Source organism: Macrotis lagotis, chromosome X (genome assembly GCF_037893015.1).
Source record: "Macrotis lagotis isolate mMagLag1 chromosome X, bilby.v1.9.chrom.fasta, whole genome shotgun sequence".
NCBI classification, from domain to species: Eukaryota; Metazoa; Chordata; class Mammalia; order Peramelemorphia; family Peramelidae; genus Macrotis; species Macrotis lagotis.
In genome coordinates, this window is record NC_133666.1 from 329786622 (window position 1) to 329813234 (window position 26613).

General features: G+C 34.8%; 1 protein-coding gene across 4 annotated transcripts in view; it reads right to left on the bottom strand.

Moving 5' to 3' along the window:
• The window catches only part of LOC141497520 (palmitoyltransferase ZDHHC11-like), a 201959-nt gene that overhangs the window by 19929 nt on the left and 155417 nt on the right, over positions 1-26613 (bottom strand). For 3 of the 4 annotated variants that reach the window (XM_074200187.1, XM_074200188.1, XM_074200190.1), the window contains 2 exons: positions 22867-23019; positions 8280-8392 (listed from right to left, as the gene is read on the bottom strand). In XM_074200187.1, the coding sequence (XP_074056288.1) occupies positions 8280-8392; positions 22867-23019 (266 nt within the window). The remainder of the gene's footprint in view (positions 1-8279; positions 8393-22866; positions 23020-26613) is intronic. The other variant, XM_074200189.1, reaches the window with a different exon arrangement.

Below are 26613 nucleotides of genomic sequence, written 5' to 3' on the forward strand. Positions count from 1 at the left end.
GGGTCCAGAAAATGATGTAAAGCAATTGAAGTTTGTCTTTGGATTTTCTGAGATTTACTATTTAATCTAACTTTCTTTATTCTGGGGCCCTGAATATACATGAAGGAATGTGTATAATCCCAGATTCAGGTGCAATGTGACACAAGTCAGGTCTTTGAGGTTGATATTTGGGAATTATAGATAAGTGTTTTTGTCTATTTTGTCTATTTTATGCCTGTAGCAAAAATAAATTCAACAATTTAACTACCTTTATGAGGTAACTTCTAACTGCAGAGTACTATGTTATGTGCTATGGAGATATGGTATTTAGATAAGAAATGATCCTCAGCCTCATATAAGTTATGGTCCAAAAGAAGAAAATGGTATAAATACATATAGCTAGTGTAAGACAGTGTCACATAACATTGTTGGTGTTTCACAACCACATCATCCCCATTCCATGGACTTTGTTTTAGGTTGTTTTTTATTTTTTTAGGGTTTTTTTGCTTGCCCAAGGTCACACAGCTAGGTAATTATTAAGTGTCTGAGGTCACATTTGAATTCAGGTCCTCCTGACTCCAGGATGGGTGCTCTGTCCACTGCACTGCCTAGTCACCCCACCATGGGCTTTTTAAATTCTGATTGTCTACTAGGTGACTTTTTGTCTCTCAGATCATAAATCTTTAAATTTGCTAAATCATGTGACACTCGTTTGGCTCAGCACATAAGAGCCAATTCAACTATCTGGTCCCATTCAAAAGCAAGGCTAAGGATAAGGAGTGATGGGAAGCTAATTAGAGTGTATCAGCCTATATGGACTGCCATTAAAAGGTAGCAGAGAGAGAAATACAATAAAAAAGAGCAATGTCTATTGGACTAGGAAGAACTAGGCTCAAATCCTGTTGCAGGCACTTATTGCCTGGGTGAACTTGGGCAAGTGACTTAACCTCTCTGTACCTCAATCTGAAGTCCTTTTCAGCTTTATATCTCTGGTCAAGGATGAACCAGCAAAGTAGGAGGAAGTTTCTAAAAACTTGATTTATCAAAAAACATAGAAGAGGAAGAGGCCTGATGATGTTGCTCTCCTTGAAAATCTTCAGTGGCTTGCTACTTGTCTATAGAATAAAATTATAAATTCCTTAGACCTTCCATTTAAGATTACTCCCTCCCCCCCAGTCAAGTTCCTGTTATCCTTCTGGCTGTGTTTCATGTAAATGCCTGTCAAACACTCTGTACCATTGCAGTTTAACTGTAAACTCTCACAACTCAATATGATGTCATCTGGCTTTTTGCATTTGTTCAAATCATTCTATGCATATTTCCTAGAGAAAAGGTAAAAGATAAAATAGTACTTTTGTCCTGTTAATGGTTAGTGAATAGGCATGCCACCAATAAGAACATTAGATGTACTGGATTTCTCTTCACTGGAGGTCTTAGGAAAGAGGCTAAATAACCACTTATCAGGAATATTGCATAGATAATTCATTTTAAGGTATTGGTTGACCTATGATCAATGAATTCCTTCCTAACACTTAGATTATGACATAGTGAGATATTTCTGTAAACTCCACATACCAATCATTTGTCCTGTGATTCTAGTCAACATTCCTTCTGTCTTCTCTTTCTAAAAACACTCTTCTCTTGGAAGTATTCCTTTATGTGTATTGTTTTCTATCAGATAATAAACTTTTTGAGGGTGGGGACTGACTTCTTGTCTTTGTATTTTGGGACAAGTCCACCACTTAGCATATAGTAAGCTGCAATAAAAGTTTTTTTCCCTTGCATTCATTCACAAAGCATATTGTAAGATGATTCTAATTCTTTTATTAAGTAACTGTTGTCCAAGTTCATATTCAGCCATATATTTGTCCCCAGTTGCATCATCATTAGTACAATAGCAAAATCACAAAGAAATTGCCAAATTGAATTTCCTGGAAGGAGACAAGATGGTGACACAAAGCTAACGAGCTCCTGGAATTCTTCACGAAACAACTTTTAAAGAAGCATCTAAACAGACTTTAAAACATCTGCACCCACAAAAAAATAACCTCAGTGAAACAAATTCTCAACTCAGGGTATCATAGGAGAACTTCAGAACAGGTCCTTCTTTAGTGAGTAAAAAAGGGAACAGCACAGGTAGATGGGAGAGTTGGAAAGTCAGAGAGGGAGGCTCTTAGTCACAGCACAGCTCAGCCAATGGTATAGCAGTTCAGTAGTGAGGATCCCAACCCTAGCTCAGAAGGCAAAGTTTGAGCCCAGGAATGCTAGTGAAACTGGTGGGACTTTGACAGGCAATTGTAATGCAGGGAAGAAGTCACTAGCACCTGAAACACTATAGGCATTTTCATAGGCAAGCAGTAAGTTAGGGACCAGTGCCCCCAGGACCAGAAAATAAAAGATTGTAACTGTGCCTCCTTTGCCCCCAGAGTACAGATCAAACTATCAAAATGAGCAAAAAACCAGATAGTTCCAACCATTGATAGCTTCTATTTTGATAGGGATGAAACACCAGCTCAGAAGAGGAAAATAGTGACAAAATCACTACAAAAATCCTTCATAAGAGTTTTTGAATTGATCTCAGATCCAAAAGGACCTCTTGGAAGAGACCAAAAAGTATTTTAAAAACCAAAGAAGAGAGGAAGAAGAAAAATGGAAAAAAGAAATGGGAGTCATGCAGGAGAATTATGAAAAATTGCCTGAAGAAAATACCTTTAAAAGTAAAATTGGTCAAGTAGAAAAAGAAATCAACTCTTTTTAAAAGTAAAATTGACCAAATGGAAAAGGAAACAAAAGTTAATTGAAGAAAATAAAACCCTAGTAATTAGAATTGAACAAATAGAAATTAATGACTTTAAGAGACACTAAGATTACATCAAACAAAACCAAAAGACTGAAAAAATAGAAGAAAATGTGAAGTTCCTCTTAGGAAAAATAACTAACTTGGAAAATAGATCCAGAAGAGATGATTTACAAATTATTGATCTACCTGAAAGCCACACTTAGAAAAAGAGCCTAGACAATTTCTTTCAGGATATTATCATGGAACACAGCCCTAATATCTTAGAACAAAAAGACAAAATAGTCCTTGAAAGAATTCATCAATCATCCCCCAAAGACTAAAACACCAAGGATTATTGAGTCCAAATTCCAGAATTTTCAGCTAAAGAAGAAAATAGAAGCAATTTAGGGAGCCACAGTCTAAATTACACAGGATTTATGAACTTCAACATTACAAGCTTTGAGGTTTGGAATATTATATTCTAGAGGGCAAAGGAGCTGGGATTACAACCAAGAATCAACTACACTGAAAAATTTTGCATATCCTTTCATAGGAAAAAATGGATTTTCAATGAAATAGAGAACCTACAAACTTATTTGATAAAAAGGACACAAAATTTGATCTTCAAATACAAGACTCTAGAAATGCATAAAAAAGGTAAATGGAGGGGTGGCTAGGTGGCCCAGTGGAAAGAGCACTGGCCCTGGAGTCAGGAGTATCTAAGTTCAAATCCAGTCTCAAATATTTAATAGTTACCTAGCTGCATGGTCTTGGGCAAGCCACTTAAGCCCATTGCCTTGCAAAAAAAAAAAAAAACAACAAACAAAAAAAACTAAAAAAAAAGGTAAATGGAAAGCAGAAAAAATATTAATAATATTAACCTGTATACATACCTACATAGGAAGACAATACTTTTAATTCTGAAAATTATATATTTCTTAGGATAGTTAAAAGAAGCATACTTAGAGGATATGGATATACATTAATCATGAAAGTCATGATACTTTAATTGATACTTTAGTTCCTGAGGATCATGAAGAGAAGGATCATACTCGGAGAAGGCAAGGCATTAGAGGATAAAAAGAACCACATGAAGAGGCACAAAAATTCTATTATAATGGATGAAAAGCGAGGGAATGTATGAGCACTGAGTAAATCTTACTCCAATAGACTTAACATAAAAAGGGAATAATATACATTCCCATGGTAAAGGCAAAAGCCTGGAGCAGAATATATTATGCTTCAGCTGAAGTAAAAAAAAAAAAGGTACAGGTAGCAATCCTGATCTCAGACAAAGCAAAAGCAAAAACATATCTGATTAAAAGAGATAATTAAAAGGTACCTCATATGCTTAAAAGGTACCATAGGCAACATGGTAGTGTCAATAGTAAACATTTATGTACCAATTTTTCTTTTTTTTCTTTTTTTGATTTTTGCAAGGCAATGGGGTTAAATGACTTTCCCAAGGTTATTCAGTTAAGTAAATAGAGAGTGTCTGAGACTGGATTTGAACTCAGGTTCTCCTGACTCCAGGGCTGGTGCTCTATTTGCTGCACCACCTAGCTACCCCTGTGGTATCCATTTTTGGAGGAGAAGCTAAATGAGTTACAGGAAGACAGAAAGTAAAAAAGTGTGTGTGGGGGAACCTTAACTTTCCTCTCTCAGAAATAGATAAATCTAACCAAAAAAAAAAAGGAAATTAAGGTGAATTGAATTTTAGAAATGTTAGATACGATAGACCTTTGGAGAAAATTGAAAGAGAATAGAAAGGAATATATATTTTTCTCTGACATTTATGACACCTACACAAAAACTGATCATGTATTGGGGCATAAAAACTTTACAATCAAATGCAGAAAGATTAAATAAATCCTTTTCAGATCATGATGTAATGAAAGTAACTTGTAATAAAGGGCCGTGGAAAGATAAACTAAAAATTAACTGGAAACCAAATAACCTAAATTTAAAGAATGAATGGATCAAACAACAAATCATAGAAATATAAATAATTTCATCCAATTCAATGAAAATGATAAAATATCATACCAAAACTTGTGGAATATAGCCAAAGTAGTTATTAGGGGAAACTATAACTCTAAATGCTTCTATGATTAAAATAGTAAAAGAGATCAATAATTGGGCATGCAACTAGAAAAGCAAGAAAAAGAACAAATTAGAAATCCCCAATTAAATATAAAATTAGAAATTCTGAAAGTCAAAGAACATCGAAAGTATGAAAACTATTAAACTAATAAAACTAATAAATTGGTTTTATAAAAAACAATAAATAGATAAACCTTTCATTAATCTGATTAAAAACCAGATAGAGGAAAACCAAATTACCAGTATCAAAAATCAAAAAGTGAACTCACCACCAATGAAGAAGAAATTAAGGGGATCATTTAGAGCGATTTTGCCCAACTGTATGCCAACAAATCTGACAACATAATTGAAATGTATGAATATTGACAAAAATATAAACTTCCCAGATTAACAGAAGAGGAAATAAAATATTTAAATAACCCATTTCTGAAACATAAGAAGCCATCAATAAACTCATAAGGAAAAAATCTCCAGGACCAAATGCATTTACAAGTGAATTCAACCAAATATTTAAAGAACAATTAATTCCAATTCCATATAAACTATTTGAAAAAAATAGGAATTCTGCCAAATTTATGACACAAATATGATGATGATACCTAAAGAAGGAAGACAAAATAGATAAAACTATAGACCAAATTCCCTAATGAATTTTGATGAAAAAATTTTAAGTAAAATTTTAACATGGATTACAAGAAGTTATTACTAGCATCATACACCATTATCAAGTAGGATTTATACCAAATAGGCATAGACAGCTCAATATTAGGAAAGCAATCAGCATAATAGACCATATCAATAACAAAATTAACAGAAATCATAATATCTCAATAGATGCTGAAAAAGCCTTTGACAAAATATAACACCTGTTCCTATATAGAGAGCATAGAAAAATGGAGCTTTCCTCAAAATGATAAGCAGTATCTAAAACTTTCATCAAGCATTATATGTAAAAGGACCAAATTAGCAGCATTTCCAGTGATATCAGGAGTTAAACAAGGATTCTATTATCCCTACTGTTTTCAATATTTTATTAGAAATGTTAGGTTTAGCAATAAGAACAGAGAAAGAAACTGAAGAAATTAGAAAAGGCAATGAGGAAGCTTTCACTCTTTGTAGATGATATGGCATATTTGCAGAATCCTAGAAAATCAACTTAAAAATTACTTGAAGCAATTAACAATTTTAGCAAAGAAGCAGGATATAAAATGAACTCATAAATCATCAGCACTTCTATATATGACCCACAAAGTTCAACAGCAAGTGATAGAAAGAGAAATTCCATTTAAAGTAACTTAGATAACATAAAATACTTGGGTATATACCTCCCTAGAAACTATATAAACTATATAAGCACAAGTACAATTCACTTTTCACACAGATGAAATCAGATCCAGTAGTGAGATTCAGCCAGTTCACACTAGTTTGGCAGAACAAATACCTAATTTTATTTTGAGTTCATCAAACTGGTTGTTTAAAATAGCACTTGTAATCAGTGTTCTCTCTAAGGTGGGTGTATGGGCATATTAGTCTGCATTCAGACTCCATAGTTTTTTCTCTGGATTTGGATGGGTTTTCCATCATAAGGCTTTTGGAATTGTCTTTGATTACTGTATTGCTGAGAAAAGCTAAGTCTATTATAGTTGATTATCACACAATGTTTACTCATCATTTCTTACATCATAACAACATTCCATCACATTTATATATCACAGCTTGTTCAGCCATTTCCTAATTGATGACATTCCCTTAGTTTCCAATTCTTTATGCTTTAAATAATTTTTGTACATATAGGACCTCTACCTCTTTCTTTGTTCTTTAGCATACAGAGTACATAGTGGTATTGTTTCATCAAACAGTATGCACAGTTTTGTAGTCCTTTGAATCTAGCTCCAAATTGTTTTACAATCTGTCTGGTGTAATTTCCTTCTGCTAATAATGGTTCCCAATTGATTTTTTTCTGCTTGTGTTCAAAGTCTTTGAGTTTTCTTCTTTCTGAAGAGTTTGGTAATTTCAATATCTCTTTCTCTCTTATTTTCCCATATTGCTCACTCTCTGACTCTTTTCCCTCTGATGGCAATTTTCCCTGAGGTTGAATCACAAAGTATCTCAGCTTCCTTCCCATACTGGACAAATCAGTCTCTACCAATCTAGATGTCTGTCCCAAAAGACTAATAGAACAGAAAGAGAAGATGACAAATATTAGAGAGGATGTAAGAAAAATGAATCATTAATGTGCTATCAGAGGAATTGTGAAATGATTGAACAATTCTGTGGAACAATTTGGAACTATGCCCAAAGGGCTATTAAAACCATGCCTACTCTTTGACTTGGCATTGCCACTACAAGGTCTATATTCCAGAAGAGATGAAAAGTGGGAAGTAAAAGAATCTCTTTGCATAAGAATTTTATTGCAGCCCTTTGCTGGTGTCAAGGAATTGGAAATCAAGGGGATGTTCATCAGTTGAAGAATGACTGAACAAATTGCATGTGATTATGATGGAATTCTATTCTGCTATAAGAAATGTTGAACCTGGAAAGACTTTGAGCAGATGCAATGGCAAATGTACTATATGCAAAGTAACAGCAATATTTGTAGTATGATCATCTGTGAATTGCTTTTCTCAGCAATGCTGGTACCCAAGACAACTCTAAAGGAGTTATAATAAATAATTCTATCCATCCTCAAAGACAGAGCTGATGGTGCCTGAATAGAGATTGAAACATACTTTTTAAAATTTTATTTTTCTTGAGTTTCTTTTTCTTGGGAGGGTCGGGTCTATGTTTACTTTCACAACATGACTTATGGAAATGTTTTGCATGACTACACATTTTTAAGCTATATCAAATATCTTGCTCTCAAGGGAGAGTGGGGTGGAAAGAAAGGAGAAAATTCAGAACTCAAAGTTTTAAAAATGAATGCTAAAACTTGTTTTTACATGAAACCCAGGGGAAAATAAAATAAAACTTTACTTTAAAAATAATCTATAAGACCCCACTTGTGACTTTCCTCAGAAATGACTGAGAAAAAACTAAAATTAAAAGTTGCCAGCTGGCCTAACTCATTCTTACAAAGTATCCTTTACAAATACTTTGTAAATTCTTAGAGAAATTATAAATTCTTACCAAAAAGCCTTTTATGAATTCTTAACATTTAAAAAAATTATAAAATTCTTATCAAGATAAAATTTATGAAATTATCACAAAGTAGTCTTATAGAATTACTTTAAAACATAAAGAATTACACAGTAGTTCTTACAAATTATTCTTTAAAAGGACTGTACAAAGAATTCAATGACTAAATTTGTCATTAAACCTGGCAATGCCAATAAAAATTTCAATTTGATTAACTTTCCCACAATCTCCATAAGTATAAAAGTGAAAAAAGTAGGATGGATCCTGCCTGTTCAGTTCCTACCTCAGTCTCAGAAGCAGGTGATTTCAGTGGTATAGAAATCTTTATTTCAGGACCTGTGCTTGTCTTTGGACGTCCCTGGGTCATATAATCAAAGGTGCTCAGTTTTCGGCCCACTGGAAGAGAGAAACAAAGTATAGAATTATTGTAACACATCCAAAGAGGAATGGAGACTAGTGAGAAAGGAGAAATTCCATTATTAGATGTTGGGAGCCAGGGTCTCTAAGCGCTTGACACAGTTGTGGCAAAAGAAGACTCAAGATGGCCACACTGCCTGATGGAACAACATTTCCTTTTTTCAATATACATAGGGATTCCATGTATACCAATATTTGTAGGACTAATATTGATTGCAAAACTTACCTATACTAATAGTGGAATGATTATAAAGGAAGGATTCCAAGGAAATTCCTTGAATAAAACAGATTGTAAACTCTGTCCAAATTTAACAAGATTACCTCTCCCAGAGTCATACAAAAGGTTCCAATATTATGAAATCTTTGGAAAGTACAACACTGGGAATTCCAAGGAGACATCAGAATATATATATATATATAGAGAGAAAACAGATACAAAATGGGTTAGGTAGAATTCCTGGGAAATCAACAGTTTTGTCCCCCTTATCATATACAGGAATATATGATAAAGATGATGAAAGAATAGTTAGTATAGGTGACCGATATGTGAACTTTAACAGCCTTAGTTTATTGGGAAAAAATTAAAAAGTCACAGAAACCATGGTTTCTATTACCAAGAGCTGAAAGGAAATTGATTATTGAAGGAGTCAAAGGATGGGTGGACAAACATAACTGCCCTTACTGTAGGTTGTCAAGGGAGTGTATCGAAAAACATTACATACGAAAAAATTACACAAAAACATAAAAGCATTCCATTAAATGAATTATATCAGAGATTATTATTAGGAAAGTTCTGTTTAATTAATAACTTTAAATGAATTGCTTAATTAATAACTTTACAATGCAGTGATAAATTAGGCAACAGACAGGTTAAGGTCATCACGGTCTGAGCAGGCATAAGATTAAACTTGTAATCACATGATAATGAAACTTGTAACCACATGAACTATATGATTGATAATGAAATTGTAGACTTTTGTAACCAAGGAAATGATCTTAGCTTGCTTGCTTGATTATATGATTTTGAGACTATAAAAATAAACCTGAGCAGCTGACAGTCAAGTCAACCTGCTTCTGCCTTTAAACCCTTGCCTTGGCTCAATTCCTTTTGCCAACTCCATCCCTCCTGTCAGGTTCTAAGGACCCTGTGGAGGCTGGACCCCTGCAATTAGACTGAGATGTTTTTTAAAAACTGGAAAAGGAAATAGTAAACATTCTAGTATCTATGTCAAGAATACCCCAGATAGGTCATGCATAATTGACCATGACTGGAAGGGACTGAAAAACAATTAATTCTTGAAAAGAAGTCAGGTGACTTTATTAGTTCAAGGAACTATTAGATATGCTTCCTGTTTTTTCTGTTTCTTTTTTTTAAAAAAATTTTAAATGAAGGTCAGGCATAATGGTGTGTTTAATGTTTGCTGCTAAAGGAGCCTGAAAGTGGTGGATCACTTGAGCTCAGGAGTTTTGAGCTATAGTAATTCTAAAACTAATTTGAGTAGTCACACTAAAGGTGGTGAACATCTGAGAGCAGGGTAAGATGATGGAGAAAACTGGCTCAGATCAGAAATAGAAGAAACTTTCCATGTCAATTAGCAGTGGGATTGGGCAAGTGAGTGGTCACTGCTAGCCTAGGTAAAATACAAAAACATCATAATGATGATGAAGATGATAATGATGATTATAAGAATCAGAATACATTAAAAGAAAAAAGAATAAAAATTTATATAAAGAAGCTGATTATGCAAGTGTCATAAATAATTTGAAAAAATTCTTTGGATATGAATTTTTAAAATATTAGTAGCAGCAACAAGGGCTAATTCAGTGTATTGGTCTCTCCACTCCTCAGTTTTGAATTTCTCCTTTTCTTATGGACAGCACACAAAGATCAGATGGTTTATAAATACTTATGGAAAGCAAAAATGACCACATACAAAAAAAACCATTCTAAGATTTGAGTGTGTGTATGAAAGGAGAGAAAGCCTTAGTATGAGGCATTAGTTGTATATTTATATTCACTGCCTACTCACTGGATGTGTCTGTATATACTGAGTTAATCAAAGAATTCAATCACATTTAGTTAACCTAGGCAAAAAAAGTCTTAACTTTCACTTTTCTTTCTTGATAAAAGACTATTGCATTTTCAGAACTTCATTCTTTCAAGCTCTTTTATAATTATTACTATATTAATGATACTTTATTTTTTAATTATTTATTTAAGGCAAGGGGATTAAGTGACTTGCCCAAGGTCACACAGCTAGGCAATTAGGCAATTAAGTGAGATCAGATTTGAACTCAAGTACTATTGATTCCAGGGCCAGTGTTCTATTCACTGCACCACCTAGCTGCCCCAATACTTTATATTTTGCACCATTGCAATCATTCATTCTTTCTGTCTTTGGTTTGCAGAAAACTCTCTAGCAATGCAAGTTAGAAACTGTTTGGTTCAGAGATTACCTGAGCATGGAAGGGTTAAATGGCTTGTGCAACTTTTGTCAGATGAGTGACTTGAACCTAGGACTTCTTAAGTATGCAGCCAGTTCTCTATTTACTATCTCACTTTGCCCATCACTTTACTTAGATATTAAATTAATAATGACATATTTGTATAATATTTTACATTTAATAATCTCATATATATTATTTGATTATCTGTCATTTACTGTACATGTATCTTGAAAATACCTAGTTATTTGTGTCTTCTGCATTAGAAGATAAGTTTCATGAGGACAGGTACAATTTTTTTTACTTTCTTTATATTCCCTGGAAAATGTTTGCCTCTTCAGTGATTTTCACAACAGTTCTATAAAGTAGGTACAGACATTATCACTCATAATTATTCCCTTTCCATGAAAATGAACTATAAAATTCCCTCATCCTATCAAAATCATATATCATTCTATTTTTCCTGTTTTCCTGACTGTTCTCAAAACGTTTTTTGGGTCCCTTCACCTGAGAAGTAATTATTGAGAAGTCATTTCCTAGGTCATCACTGCTCTAGCTTCATTGTCCTCTCTTTCCCCATTGTACATCAATTTAACTCTACGCTTTTTTCTCCTATCATTTTTTCCCTTTGTCCTACTGCCTATCTAATATTGCCAAATCCCAACCCTAGATTACATCCATCATCCTGCTCTCCTACTCATGTACTAGAGAATGGAACTGGAGAAAGTTACACAATCATGATGATTAGGACCACAAATTTATATTATCTAATCTCCACTGAGCTCTCACTGTAGTAAAATAACTTTTCCCCTCATCCTTATTTTCTTTTTTCTAAAGACCACTTTAGTGCAGCTGTTGCTGTCTCTTTGTTATTTAAGTCTTTTATGGTGGTTGAGGGTCTCTCATCATACTTTATTGAGAAAACAGATCATTCACAGTGTGAGCTCTCTCATCTCTACATGTCCCTCACTCTATATCTAACAGTCCTCTTGACATTATAACATATTCTCACCTCCTTTTATTTGAGTCTTCCTATTCCATAATAAGGTGACTGTTTAATTTCTTCTCCCTCTTCTGATCCATGAAATGATCCTTAAAATCTCTTTCTCTCTCTCTCTCTCTCTCTCTCTCTCTCTCTCTCCTCCTCCTCCTCCTCCTCCTCCTCCTCCTCTTCCTCTTTTCTTAATTTTTCTATCACTTCCTTCTTTGTTACTTACAAAAAGTCCATTTCTCATTTTTTTCAATCTGAGTTTATCATCTCTTCAAACTATTGTCTCATATCTTTTTTCCTTTCTTCACATCTTAGAAATATGATAATCTTTTCTAACCTTCTCAATGTTTCTGCTACATTTAATTGTTTACCACTTTCTCCAGTCAGATGCTTTCTGACTCTACTTTCTAGAGTGTCTTCTTGTTTATCTACTTTGTCTCAGTATCTTCTGATTGATCATTATTTCTAAGATGTTCTCTATCTGTGCACATTCCCAGAGGCTTAGTTAGCTCTAAGCACCCATCTCTTTTTTTCCCCTTACACTTGCTCAGGAACCTCTTCAACTCCCATAATTTTAATTACAATTTTGATGTTGATTAGTCTCCTATCTACTTATACAATCCTGACCTCTCTCCAGCTATAGTCACACATCAAGAACAGCATACTGAACTTTTGAGATCTAGAGGCAGCTAGTGAGTCAGTGGATATAGAGAACACTGGGTCTGGAGTCAGGAAAATATGAGTTTAAATCCAGCCTTAGATACATACTAGTCACTTAGCCTATGTTTGCTTCAGTTTCTTCAATTGTAAAATGGGAATAATAATGGTACCTCCTTCCCCAAGTTGTTATGAAGAGTAAATGAAGTAATTATTGTATAGTGCCTGCCATGCATATAGTTTGTTATAAATTCTTATTTCCTCTTGTCCTGACAATGTCCTATGAACATCTCAATATGTTTGAAACAAACCATCTTTCTCCCTAAATCTATCCCTATTCCAGGCTTTTTCTATCTCAGTTAATTGTACCAGCATCCTTCTAGTCAACTGAGTTAGCAACTTCATAGGTAACTTCTGAACTCACTTTTAAATTCTGTCATTTCTAGTTCATGATATTTCTTGAATCTGTCTCCTCCTTCCTCTCATATGACTGCTATCCTGGTTCAGGTCCTTATTACCTCTAGCCTGGATTATATCTCCTTCTCTTCTCTTGATGTTGTTTCCATCTTGGATCAGATCTCATCACCTCACACCTGGCTATTGCAGTAGCCTAATGGTTGGTTTCCCCTCTCCAGTATATCCTTACCTTAGTCTCACCTAAGTTATCAAATTGATCTTCCTAAAACACAGGCCCAACCATGCCATTCCTCTATTTTAACCCCCCCCCCACAACTCGATTGGCCCTCTATCAACTATAGCACCACATATAAAAACTTTTGATTTTTGAAGTTCTTTATTACTTGACTTTTCCACACCTTTCCAGTATTCTCACTCTTTACTCCTTTCCACATATTCCACAATGCAGTGACAATGGCCTTGGATGTGACTGTCCTTCCATCTCAATGCATTTTCACTAGCTGGCCATACTCATAATCTTTTCTTCTTCCTCTTTGCCTCCTGGCTTCCTTCAAGTCCCAGCTAAAAATCCCATTTGTTCAAAAAAATCTTTCCTGATCATTTGAATTGCTAGAGCCTAGCCCTGTTGATTATCTTCAATATATCTTGTAAATAGTTGTTTGCATATTAATTCTCCTATTAAACTATGAACTCCTAGAGAACAGGGATTATTTTTTGCCTTCCTTTGTACAGAAGCACTTAATGTCTGGTATATAGTAGATGTTTAATAAATGGTAATTGACTTAACTTGTTGATTTAATTATCACATTTGTTTTCAATTATTGATGTGATTATCACAACTAACTTTCAAGCATCAAATTCTAATTCCTACACTGAAAAGCAATAAATCATAATGACTGATTTTTCTGTAAGATCAAATAAAACTCCAATTTGACGTTTAAATTCCCTTATAGACTTATCTTAATCTATCTTTCCATCCCTTTTACTCATTATTACATTTTATATACATTAAAGTCCAGGTAAAATGGATGTTTAACTTTTCCTTACATGGGGCACTTCATCTCCTATCTCTATGCTTTGCCTTATATATGGAAGGTGCCCTTCCCTCACCTTAGAATTCCTAAATTTCTACAAGGGTCACATAAAGCAACACTTTCTACATGAAACCTTTCTAAGCTGACTACTAATGACCTCCTAAAACAACCTTGTATTTTTTAATTATTTTTTTTGTTTTAAAATCATTTTTCAATTGTGTTCAACTCTCCATGATCCCATTTACAGTTTTAATGGAAAAGATACTGGAGTGGTTTACTCCAGGGTTCTTTTCACAGCATATTGGGAAGGAAGGAAAAAATGATAAGGAAGGAGGGAGGGAGGGTAGGGAAGGAGGGAAGAAGAAAGAAAGATAGGAAAAGAGGGGAAAAGAGGGATGATGGAGGGAAGAAGAAAGAAAAAGGAAGGGAGGGAGGGAGAAAAAGGAAATAAAAGGAAGATGAAGGAAGAAAAGAAGAAAGGAGGAAAAGAAGAAAGAAAGAGAGGGAGGAGGGAAAGAAGGGGAAGGAAGGGAAGAAGGAAGAAAGAGGAAGAGAAAGAGGGATGGAGAAAGAAAGGAAAGAGGAAGGGAAAGAAAGAGTTAGGGAGGAGGGGAAGAAGGGAAGGAGGCAGGAAAAAATAAAGAAAAGGAGGGAGAAAGAAAGAGGGATTGATAGAATGAAGAAGGAAGGAAAGAAAGAATGAAAGATGGAAAGAAGGAGAGAAGGAAAGAAAAACATAGTCTGCATAATGAGAACAAAACCATACTCATGTATCAAGGTTCAGGAGAGATGATTTTAAGATCAAAATGCCAAAAACTTAGAACAAGGAGAGACCTCAGATGCCATCTAGAACTGAGAAGCTCCATTACTTGCTCAAGATCATCTATATAATAAATAACAGAATGAAGATTCAGCATCAAATTCTCAGACCCTCTTTTCTCACTCTATCCCACTCACCTACTTAGCTGCTTATTAACTGGGAAGTGTTCCAAAGAATTGCAAAAGAAAAAATAATGAGACAATAGTGGTAGTGATGGTTACAGCCAAACAAGTATAAAGTGTTCCATTCTTACTCCTAGCATAGTCTTTGGTGGGGGGGAGGAAAAAACACACAGCCCATGGTTCGCAGCATGATGACTTGCACTCCAACAGTCCAAATGTTTTTCTAGTAAATTAGTTAAAAAGACACCCTTCAAGAGGATGGTCTAAAAACTGTGTTTTGAGCTTCAGAGTAGTAAGAACAACTTTAGAAATGTAAAAAAAACCTATCATGATAACATAATAACTATTTGGATTGGTACAGAATCAATTATATATATATATATATATATATAAAATTGATGATAATGAAATGTATATTATAAGGACCAGTACAATGTGTTACATATGTTTGGATGCTCAGTTGAGTGATTAGTTAATTCATCTGACCTTTTCCCACTGGAGACTCAGAATACCTTTGACCTGTATCTGTGACATGAAATTAAAGGAAGATCTTCACATTGATAGTCCCTAAAGAATTATTTTTTCAAAGTTATCTAATATATTTGACTGCACTAATGAAAACTAGTGGATAATTGCTTTTAACAATTTCATTTCATCTTCTGTAGAGACATACCAGAATATGGCATACCTGTACTTCAACAACTTGGAGTCTCAAGCCACTAGTCTAACCTTAATCCTAAGACAAGTCTCTTGGAGAAAAATAAATTCTTAAACTAGACAAGAGGCTAGGAAAAGTTTCCTGAGTATAAAATTATAAGCCACTGAAAAGAAGACAATGAAACCAAAATATACATTGAAAAAATCCCAACCAAATCTGGAGATGTTTAAGCAAACTCCCCTGGCAGAGTTTGAATATACTACAAGCCATGGTAGATAATTTATGCCTTTATCTCTTTTTCAATCATACTCATATAGAACTTTGTTCCCATTAGCAGATTACTCAGTGGGAAGAATTTCAATACATCTTATTCCCTGTGAAATTACAGGGACTGAAACTACCATTTTCCCTTTCCTCCACCCCTTCAGGGTCAGTTCTAAATTGAAGCATCCAACAATATGAAAAATTACTTGTGACATAAAAATACATTTTACTGAACACAGCTATCCATAGAATGATCCTTTGGAGAATTCAGATCCAAAGTTAGTTTTTTACTTTAGTGAAAAAGCTTATTTTAAAAAATGCTTTATCACTGTTTCTTCATTTCTTTAAACCAAGTTATACTTCAAGATCCAACCTTGAGCTTTGATTATCATTGCTTCATGTGCTTAGGTCAGTTGGAGGGGACTCTGGGATCCAGGATCAGAAGACCTGGATTCCTTCTCTGATATTCCTTGTATGTACTTGGAGTCATTTAATTAATATAGATTAAGTCACTTAATCTACCTGGGACTCAGTGTCTTTATCTGCAAAATTGTAGCAGCAGACCTAGCTGACTTCTAAAGTTCTTTCTAGTGATATCTCTATGATTCTTTCTGATATCTCTATGGTTTTATGCTAAGTTCTTTAAGGGAAAAGACTTAGTTTTAGATTCCTGTTCTGTCCACCCAAGTCCTCCAGTGGAATACTAAGCAGATAAAAGACATTCACTTAATCATGGTTGCTGAGCAGATTTCTTTATGTCAGTTAAGCAGTACTATAAAGCAGAAATCTCAGAATCAGTGTAAAGATGTACAGAATTTTCATTTGCTTTGACAATATCATTTTGTTGGTTATTGGATGATTATTTTCATTTATCCAAGAAGACCAAAATGACATCACTATGATTGGGAAAAATTTCTGTGTATCCAGCTGTGACTGATTAGACCAATATGAGCTTGTAAGTCTCTACCACAAGTTGGGCACAAATAGTCCATTGAACTCCTGGAGTGGTTACTCTAAATTTACTTATCTCCTGTTTCCTTGAACTGCTTCAATTCTGCCTTCCTCATAAAGGTCAGCACCTTCTCTGATCAGGACCTGCCATGTTGGGCAGTCTTGTGTCAGTGTCTCCCATGTATAATCAAATCCAAAGTTCTTAAGAAAGACTTTCAGGATGCCCCTGTTTCACTTCTTCTGCCATGCTCTCCCATCCCATGAATACTTGCCCTGTATTTTTCTCCTACAAAATAATCTTTTCAGAAAGTGGGAGTCTGGCATTCAAACAACATGCACAGTCCATTATAATAGTTGTACTCTCTGTAGTAACATTTGAATACTTGGTAATTTAGCTCAAGAAAGGATCTTAGTGTCTGGAATCTTCTGTCAGGTGATCTTAAGAATCTTCCCTAACATAATTTAAATGGGAGAAATTCAGTTTCCTGGCATGGCTCTGGTAGATTGTCCAGGTTTCACAAGTATACAGCAATGAGGTCAGTACAATGGTCTGTTGACATTCAGTTTGGAGGTCAGTCTAATATCTCTTCTCTTCCACACTTTCTTTTCAGAGTCTCCCAAATACTGAGCTAGTTCTGGCAATGTGCATGTGTCAACCTCATTGGCAATGTGTACCTCCCTGGAAAGTATATTGCCAAGGTAATTGAACTTGTCCACAGTATTCAAAATTTCTACATAAGGATAGTGTGATGCTGGCTAATGGAGCAACTGTGTTTTCTTAATGTTAATTATTAGACAAAAATTAGCACAAGCATCAGAGAATCCATCCATACATTGTTGCATCTCAGCTTCAGAGGCTGCCTTGAATGCACAATATCTGCAAACAGAAGATCATGTCCCAACACTCCCTCCACTTTGGTTTTGGCTTGTGGCCTTTTCAAACAGAAGAATTTGTGGGTAATGCAGTAGCTGATCTTGACGCTGTGTTCATCCTCAGTTAAGAAGTTTGATAACATGACTAAAAAATCATGCAAAAAAGCATGAGAGCAAGGACACAGCCTTGTTTCTCTCCAGTGGTGACTGGGAAATCTTGAGAGCTTCATCCACTATTCCGAACCTGGGCAAGCATGCATGTCATCATGGAACTGATGTGCAATACTGATGAGCTTCTACTCCGGCAACCAAATTTTGACAATTTTTCGTAAGCCCCCATGACTGACAGTATCAATGGCCATATAAAGGCCATATACAATCTCTGTTCTTCTCTTGGCATTTTTCCTGTATTCATCGGGCAGCAAACACCATATCAACTTTCTGAAGCCCCACTGGCTCTCAGGTAGGTGACCATCTTCTAGGTAAAGGATCTGTCTATTGAGATAAGAATCTTACTTACAATGATTAAAAGAGAAATACCCCTGTGATTGTCACAGGGGATATATTCTCTTTCCTTTATAGAGATGGACAAGGTAACCGTCCTTGAATTCCTGGAGGATAATCTCTTCATGCCTTGTAACCTGGAAAATTTCAGTCAACTTTTGTTTGAGCAAAGGACTCCCACCTTGTAAATATCAGCCAAAATCAATACCAGATGCTTTGCCATATGAATGGAGCCTAATGACATTCAAGACCTATTCTTTGGTGGAAACTTCAGCTTGAGATGGATTGACTTCAACTTGAGGTAAATGATCAATGGCTTCTGCATTGATTGATGATGGTCTGTTAAGAACACTATGGAAACATTCAGTCCATCTTTCTAGGATCTTGTCCCTAACACTAATCAAAGTGGCTCCATCAGCAAGTGAGTAGTTGAGATGTACCATTTGTCTTTAACCCATAAATAGCCTTCAGGGCATCATAAAAGCACTTTGGATTGTGATTATCTGCATAAAACTAAATTTCATCTGACTTCCTACTGAACCAAGAATCCTGAATCTCTTTACTTTAACAGCAGCAGTAGAAACCAAATGAAACCATCTTACTTATGATTCAATTAAAATGAACAGAAGTTTTTTAAGTGCTTATGATGTTCAAAGCATAACAGTAGGTTCTAGGGGATGCTAAAATTAAAATGACAGGGTTCCCAGATTCAAGCAGTCCAAATAAGACAACATGAATAAATATTAACAAAAATCAAAATATAGTGAGTACTCAGGGGAGGTACAAACAAAGGAGATGAAGAGATCCAAGGAGGAGGAGAGATTATTCTGGGCAATAAGGAGGCTTAGATAAATTAATGTTTTGATATATAACAAGGAAAAGGAAGGAAGGCAGAGTAAACAGTTGGTTTGCTTCAGAGTCAAGCAAATCTGGTTTCAAGCATTATCTCTGACACGTGCTGACTGTGTGACCCTGTATAAACCATTCAAACTCCCAGTGACCCAAGCACCTTTCTAAGACTCTAAATTGCAGAGCAAGTGCCAATATACTTTAGTAGAGGGAATTTTTTTATTGGATGTAATTTATAACAATGAAAATTATGGGTCTAGGCCAAAAAATATAATGTAAGGGTAACTGAGGGAACTTAAGAATGTCTATGGATATTCTCCCTTCCTGGACAATTGCCTTTTTTATTCCAGAGGGGCTTGTGCAGCTCAAAGAAACTATGAGTTACACTGTTCAGGGTTATATAAGACAGGTCATGGTAGAGAGTTATGACAAAAGGTGATCTAGTGGAGATGGAAATGGTAAGCCAATCCATTATCTTTGCCAAGAAAGTCCCCTGGACAATCCAAATCCCCTGGTCAGAGATACGACATGGCAAGATGAATTTGGAAAGTGGTCAACATGTTCAATGAATATGAGCTTGGATAGACAGTTGGTGCACTCTGATCCACAGGGTCAAGAAGACTGAATGACTGAACACTAACAATAATAGTAATAACAATACTAACAAATCTCATGTCATTCTCCTTTTCAAATAGACCCCAACCAACCTGCTTTCTGACTACATGAAATTTAAAACTCTATGTTTGATTTCAAGATTCATCATAGTCTAGACCAATCTACCTTTCCAACAAATGTTTATTGAGTCAACCACATTCAAGGCAATGCATTGGATTCTGTGAAGGGTAAAGAGAAGTAGAAGGTATTATCCTATTCTCAAGAATAATGCAGTCTAAATGGGGAGATAGGTAAATATAGGAAAGGACAATTTACAATATGTGACAGGATATGATGAGACTACAAGTCTTACAGGAATTCAGGAAAAGTTTTTGTAAGTGTAATTCAGTTTGAGTATTGAAATAAGGCAAAAAATTTGTATTTTCATGACAATTGAATGCTGATACCTCTTCTAATATGAGAAGTCCTGGATAGTCTGAGTCTCTAGTCTAGTTGCTGTTTCAGAGTGGGTTCATCCTTAGACCAGAGAACCCAAATACAGACTTGTGGGAAGAGGAAAGGGGGGGGCACTTGGGAGATATTTGTTTTATAAGGAGACAGAAGAAAGAAGAATGTGTTTCCTAAAGTCAATGCAAAATCTTGGTCACTTTTTTTTTAGGTTTTTGCAAAGCAAATGGGGTTAAGTGGCTTGCCCAAGGCCACACAGCTAGGTAGTTATTAAGTGTCTGTGACTGGATTTGAACTCAGGTACTCCTGACTCCAAGGCCCATGCTTTATCCACTATGCCAGTTGTAGCTCTGAGGAGCAATATGTTTTGGAGGGAGAAGAAAATAGAAGTAGGAATGTTTGTAAGTGAGTGTTTATCAGTTGTCTGGGTATGGTATGATAACATCTTAAATCAAGGACATGCAAAAGGAAGCCATAGAGGTTATGTACAGCAAATGCTAACTAGATGAGGGAGGAAGGGATGAGAGAAGTATTTTAGTATAATGTTGAAGTTTCAGTTCTGAATAAGTAGAAGAATGACCCCTTCCCTGTCATATGCTCAGTCTCTCCATTCTCTAACAAAAATAACAAGAGCAACAGAAGAAGCAGTAATAATTATGATAGCAAGAATAACTACCCTTCACTTGGCCTGAGTGGTTCTTAGATGTTGCTAGAAAGAATTGTCCATGTCTGCTGCCTTTACTTCCTTCCCACCCTCTGTCTTTTGTAATCTGGCCTCCTGCCTAACTCCTCTTTAATAAAACTGTTCTCTCTGAGGTTATCAGGAATCTCTTAACAGTCAAATTCAGTGACTTCTTTCAGGTTTCATCACATCACCTTGCCTGTTTGAGACTTATGAAACTTGTGACCATATCCCCTCATAGAATCACAGATTCTCAATATAAGAAGAGATCCCAGAAGCCATCCGATCTGACCTTTACCTAATTAAGAATATCCTCAACACTTTACTCAATAGGATTTAAAATCTGAGGCTTCCAGGCTTTCCTTAAAGATCTCAAGTGAGGGGAGGTCCATTTATCATCATCATCATCATCACCATCATTGTTGTCGTCATCATCACCATCATCAACACTAGCATTTATGTATCTTCGTAAAATTTTCATAATACTATCTATAAAGATATATCTATATTTTTCTACAAAGACAGTCCATTCAGTTGGATCACTAAGGCAGTTGAAGACAAGTACTATCAAGTTGTCTTTATACCATATGACCCCGAACTAATTACTAGAACTCTGAATCTCAATGTCTGCATGTGAATGATGGGGAATAATAATAATTACATTGTCTACCTTGTGCAGCTATTTTGAGAATTGAGTGAATTCTTGTATAGAAAGTGCTCAGGAGCAGAGGGTCATTAAGTGGAGTTGGAAGGGATCTCAGAGGTCACTTCATCTAATGCCCTAATTTTCAAGATGAGGAAACTGAGGCAACCCAGAGAGAAGTAATTTAGGGACATTCACACTGATGGAAGTAGCAGAATCAGAAATCTGAATCCCCTGACTCTTTCAACCAAACTGGGCTTTCCTAATATTTGATAATATATGGTAATACTTAGGATATAATATATTAATGATAATTAATATATAATAAATAAGTCCACTGTAGAAATCTGAGGTATTATTTTTAGATTAACTCCTTATAGACTAATTCACTTGTAGATCTTGAGCTGCAAAAGCAACTCAGGGAAACAAACTTCTTTGATGAATATTTACATATACCTACATTAGATATTTAAATATAAGTAATTAGTTGGTATGGCAGAGTACTAAACCTTAAGTCAGGAAAATCTGATTTCAAATACTGCCTCAGATACTTTCTTACTAACTGTGTGACTCTTGATAAGTCACTTAACTTCTCTTTGCCTTGGTTTCCTCATCCGTAAAAATGAGGATAATAAAGACATCTTCCTCTCATAGTTGTTGTTAAGGATAAAATATGCATGTATGTGTATTTCACACACATACATGCTTATACACACATGCTAGGCACACAGAGTGTTGTATCTGGATTCACGAAGACTTGAGTTCAAATCTGGTCCCAGACACTTACTAGTTTTGTGACCCTGGGCAAGTCATTTAAGTTGTTTGCCTTAATCCACTGCAAAAGGAAATGGCAAATCTCTTCAATATTTTTATCAAGAAAACCCTGTGAACAGTACTGACCTGCTATGATCCACAAAAAATCACACATGACTGAATTGAAGAGCAGCAGCATGTTTATATACATATATAAATTCTGTACATTAAATATTTCTGCTCTAAGGTATATTATATATGTATGCAATTCTATTTATGTATTTTATATATTTCTATGTATTTAGTTTACCTCTATTTCCTAACATATAAAAATGGATTTAATAAAAGCATCTTCTTCCCAGAGATTTTTTATAATGATCCAATAAGATAAAGTATGTAAAGGTAATTTTGCAAGACACGTGTACATACATGCATGCATTTATAGGTGCGATGCATGTAATATATAACATATAAACAATATACACATATTATATATACATTTATGCATAATTATATATGTCAAACATGTCCATGATAATGTACATTAATATGTATCTATTTCTACTTATGTTCTTATATAGATTTGTATAAATTTCTGTTTACATCTGTGGATTACACATTTTGGGACAACTATGAAAAAAAAGATGAATTTTAGAGATTTTAAAATAGGAGAGGGATGGTAGTAAAACAGCTCAGTCCTGAACTAGATTTAGTTTAACAATACATACATAGGTAGAAGTGGAACAGTAATAAATGACCAAGGAGCAAGACGCTCACGAAGTTCAGCAGTAAAGTAAATGCAGCTATGGTCAGGAGCACAATGTGTGATGTCGGTACTGGAAACAAAGGGAGGAACATCAGCCATACCGTGTCAGGATAATCTAACAAGGCAAGTGAGAAGAGAGAGTAGGGAAGTCAAATTCACAAAACACATTGGATAGAGCTTCTAATAAAGAACCAAAGACCATGCTTAAACAAAAATTTTAACAGTGCCCATCACCCCCACCCCAAATCCCAGCTATTTAGTAATATTTCTAGACTTTTTACATACATAAAATTTGAAAATTCTTGAAATGCCCCCATTCTGGAAATCTTTACTGAATAGATTGGGATAACCAATACTGACAGTAACCTGACAAGTGCCATGGAAGAAAGATTATCCCCTCTTACATCTGTGTTCTGTCTTCCTGGAGGACCCCCAAGCCTCCTCTCTCTCATCCCTCCCCCACTTATGGCAATATGTATATAGCATCAATATTTAACTTGTCTATCACTGTGTCTGGTCCAAATGTCTATTTTATCCTCTGTAGGCTATTTGTTAGCCTATATCAGTGTTGCCTTGGCTTAGATGGTATCTGGATTGCAGGGGCAATATCTATAAATTATCTGTATTTAAATTATTTTTGCATTCTGGATGATACAAAAAACTTAAGTTTTTAAAAATACTCACACTATACCTGTATGAATAGTGATAGGTAAATTATTTGGGGTGATACTGTTGATTATTTGTTGATGTTTAAGAAAAAGTATCAAGAGGGATGGTATAGATGTGCATGGGTAAATACTGAGTCTTAGCTTTAGAATTTAGATTATGATACAAATCTTAAAGAAAGTTCAAGCATAAATTGTAATATATGTCTAAAGAGAAAAGCAATAAAGCATTTTATCCTATCATGACTTTCAAAATTTAATGCCTTTTATGTTCAGATTATCTTTGTCTATTTTGTACATAGAGAGTATATATAAATATCTCCTTCCCCCCCCCCCCATTGAAGTGTGAGCTTCTTAAGGCCAGAAATCATGTTTTTTTTTTTTTTGTGCTTTTTTTGCCTCTCCAGCACTTAATAGTTCTTAAAATATTGTGTTTAATTTAATAGTACTCAATAAATACTTTCTGGATGATTAATTAAAGTCAATAAATAATTTGAGTTTTTAAACAAGGAATCAAGGCAGTTCATTTGTATCCATTTGATTAATGCTTGGCTATACCAGATTCCAACCTCAATAAACTTTTTTTTGTTTTGTTTAAGAATCAAATACATTTAACAGTGAATTTTAAAAGCCACTGGCCTAGACCCTAAAGAAAGAAATCTATATAGTAACAAGGAAATGCTTAATTTTTCTAAATTGCCTGTCACAGGAATTATTAACCTGGGATCTGTGAACTTATTTTTAAAAATATTTTTAATAACTGCATATTAGAATTTCTATGTATTTTTATGCATTTAAAAATATGATTCTGAGAAGAGGTCCATAATTAACTAAGCTTACAAAAGGTTTCAAACAAGGCTAAGAGCCCCTGATCTATCAGATCTGGGTTCTTTAAAGGTGTACAGTCCTGGAAAATGTATATTATATAGTGATAAAATGAGAAATTTTCATTTTTTTCTTAAAATGCTGATAAGTGAGGGGGCAACCAGGTGGCATAGTAGATAGAGCACCAGTCATAGAGTCAGGAGGACATGAGTTCAAATTCAGCCTCAGACACTTAAATACCTAGCTGTGTGGCCTTGGGCAAGTAAGTCACTTAACTCCACTGCTTTGCAAAAAAGAAAAACTAAAAAAAATATTGATGAGTGAATGAACATGATGGCTATATAGTACAAAATGAGTATTTACTTGAAAGTGGAAACACAGGAAATCATAAAATAGCAACGTGCTTCACTCCAGTCATCTTTCTTCAATACCAACCTAGACTGTACTTGAACTTGCTTCAATGAAAAGGATTGTCTTTTGGGAATTTGGACATGGATTACAGTTTCAGTTAAATTATCCTATTTTCTGGGAAATACAAAAAAAACTTCAGTTTTTTTTTCACATCCCTTTGAGTGTAAGCAAGAATATTATTCTGGAAAAAGTTCAGAGAGTTTCAGAAAAAGTAAGAAATTTTCCTAGAGAAGTCTGACTTGGAAAGACAGCACTGGTAGATTATGAGTTGTGAAGCATTAACCCTCTGGGTAGGTAGATCTGGTGAGGAGTGAGAAGATAAAAGGGAACCCCTTCCCCCATCCCAAGAGAAGTGAAGGGGATCTAGAAGCTGGATTTTGAATAGGAGACTTGATAGGTTAGTACAAAATTAGTACAAAGCTACTAGTTAGTATAAAACATTGGGATTCTGTCAAGAATTTGCTAATTGTGAATCAAATTCATCTGCATATTAAAAAAAATCTCTGAGGAAAAAAAAAGAAGGGAGTGCTTCAGAGGAAAAGATGGGTCAAGTCTAATTCAGAAGAATATTGCTCACTCAGGTGTCCTAACAACAAAATTTCAGACACAGCTAACTGAAAGAACTAGTCATAAAATCTATCAGCAAGAGAGAAAGTCCCAACAGTCCTGGAAAATATGGAGGGCAAAGGGAAGTATCCAGTGATCTTTTTAGAGAGAATTCTACTTGTTCTTCTGTTGGAATCACATGGAAATGATAAGAATGTTTTAGTAAATTATATTTTCAATATGAGCCCTTGCCAAGAGTCAGAAAGACCTGATTCAAATACTGACCCAGATACTAACCATTGGTTCTGAGCAAATTACTTCTGTCTAGGCTTTGGTTTCTTTATAAAATGAGGGGGTTGGATCTAATTACTATTAAGTTTCTTTCCAGCTCTCCAGCTATTAATCTATCACAAATTAGTCAACAATCAATGCTGACTGGCTGATATTATGCTATAAAGCCAAAGAAGCTAATCCTGGTGTGGCCTTTATTAAGAGAGGTAAAGTAGCAAAATAGTTGTGCACATATGTAGTACTCTGCCTGTTTCTGGCTAGTTATATTCTTTTTAGAAAGAATAGTCATATATTATACATGATTGCATATGTATAAACTATTTCAGATTATTTACCATCTTAGGGAGGCTTGAAATTTGAAACTCAAAACTAAAAAAATGGGGGGGGGATGAATTGCTATTTAAAAAAACACCAAGAATAATCACAAATTGAGAGCTTCCAGAGGAGAATTACTGAAATATTAAGATTAGAAACAATAACCATATGAAGATGAGTTGAAGTTGCTGGGGGAATTTAGTGAGAATAGATTTAGTAGGCAATAGGTTTGCCCTCTTTTCTATCTCATGCCTTTTAGTGTTTTTATTTTATTTTCATTTTCATTTTCATTTTATTTTTTCCATTTACATGTAAAGCTAACTTTCAACATTCATTTTTTGTAAGATTTTGAGTTTCACATTTTTTATCTCTCTCTTCCCCTTCCCATGAGAGTAAGCAATCTAATATAGGTTATGCATGCACAATCATGTGTAACATATTTCCATATTAGTCATGTTGTAAAAGAAGAATCAGAACAAGAGAGGAAAAAATCATGAGCAAGAAAAAACATAAAACAAATTTAAAACATTAAAATTGTATGATTTGATATGCATTCAGACTCCATAGCTTTTTCTCTGAATGTGGATGAGTCTTTTAGAATTGTCTTTACTCATTGAACTACTGAGAGTAGCTAAATCTAATATAAGCTGTTCACA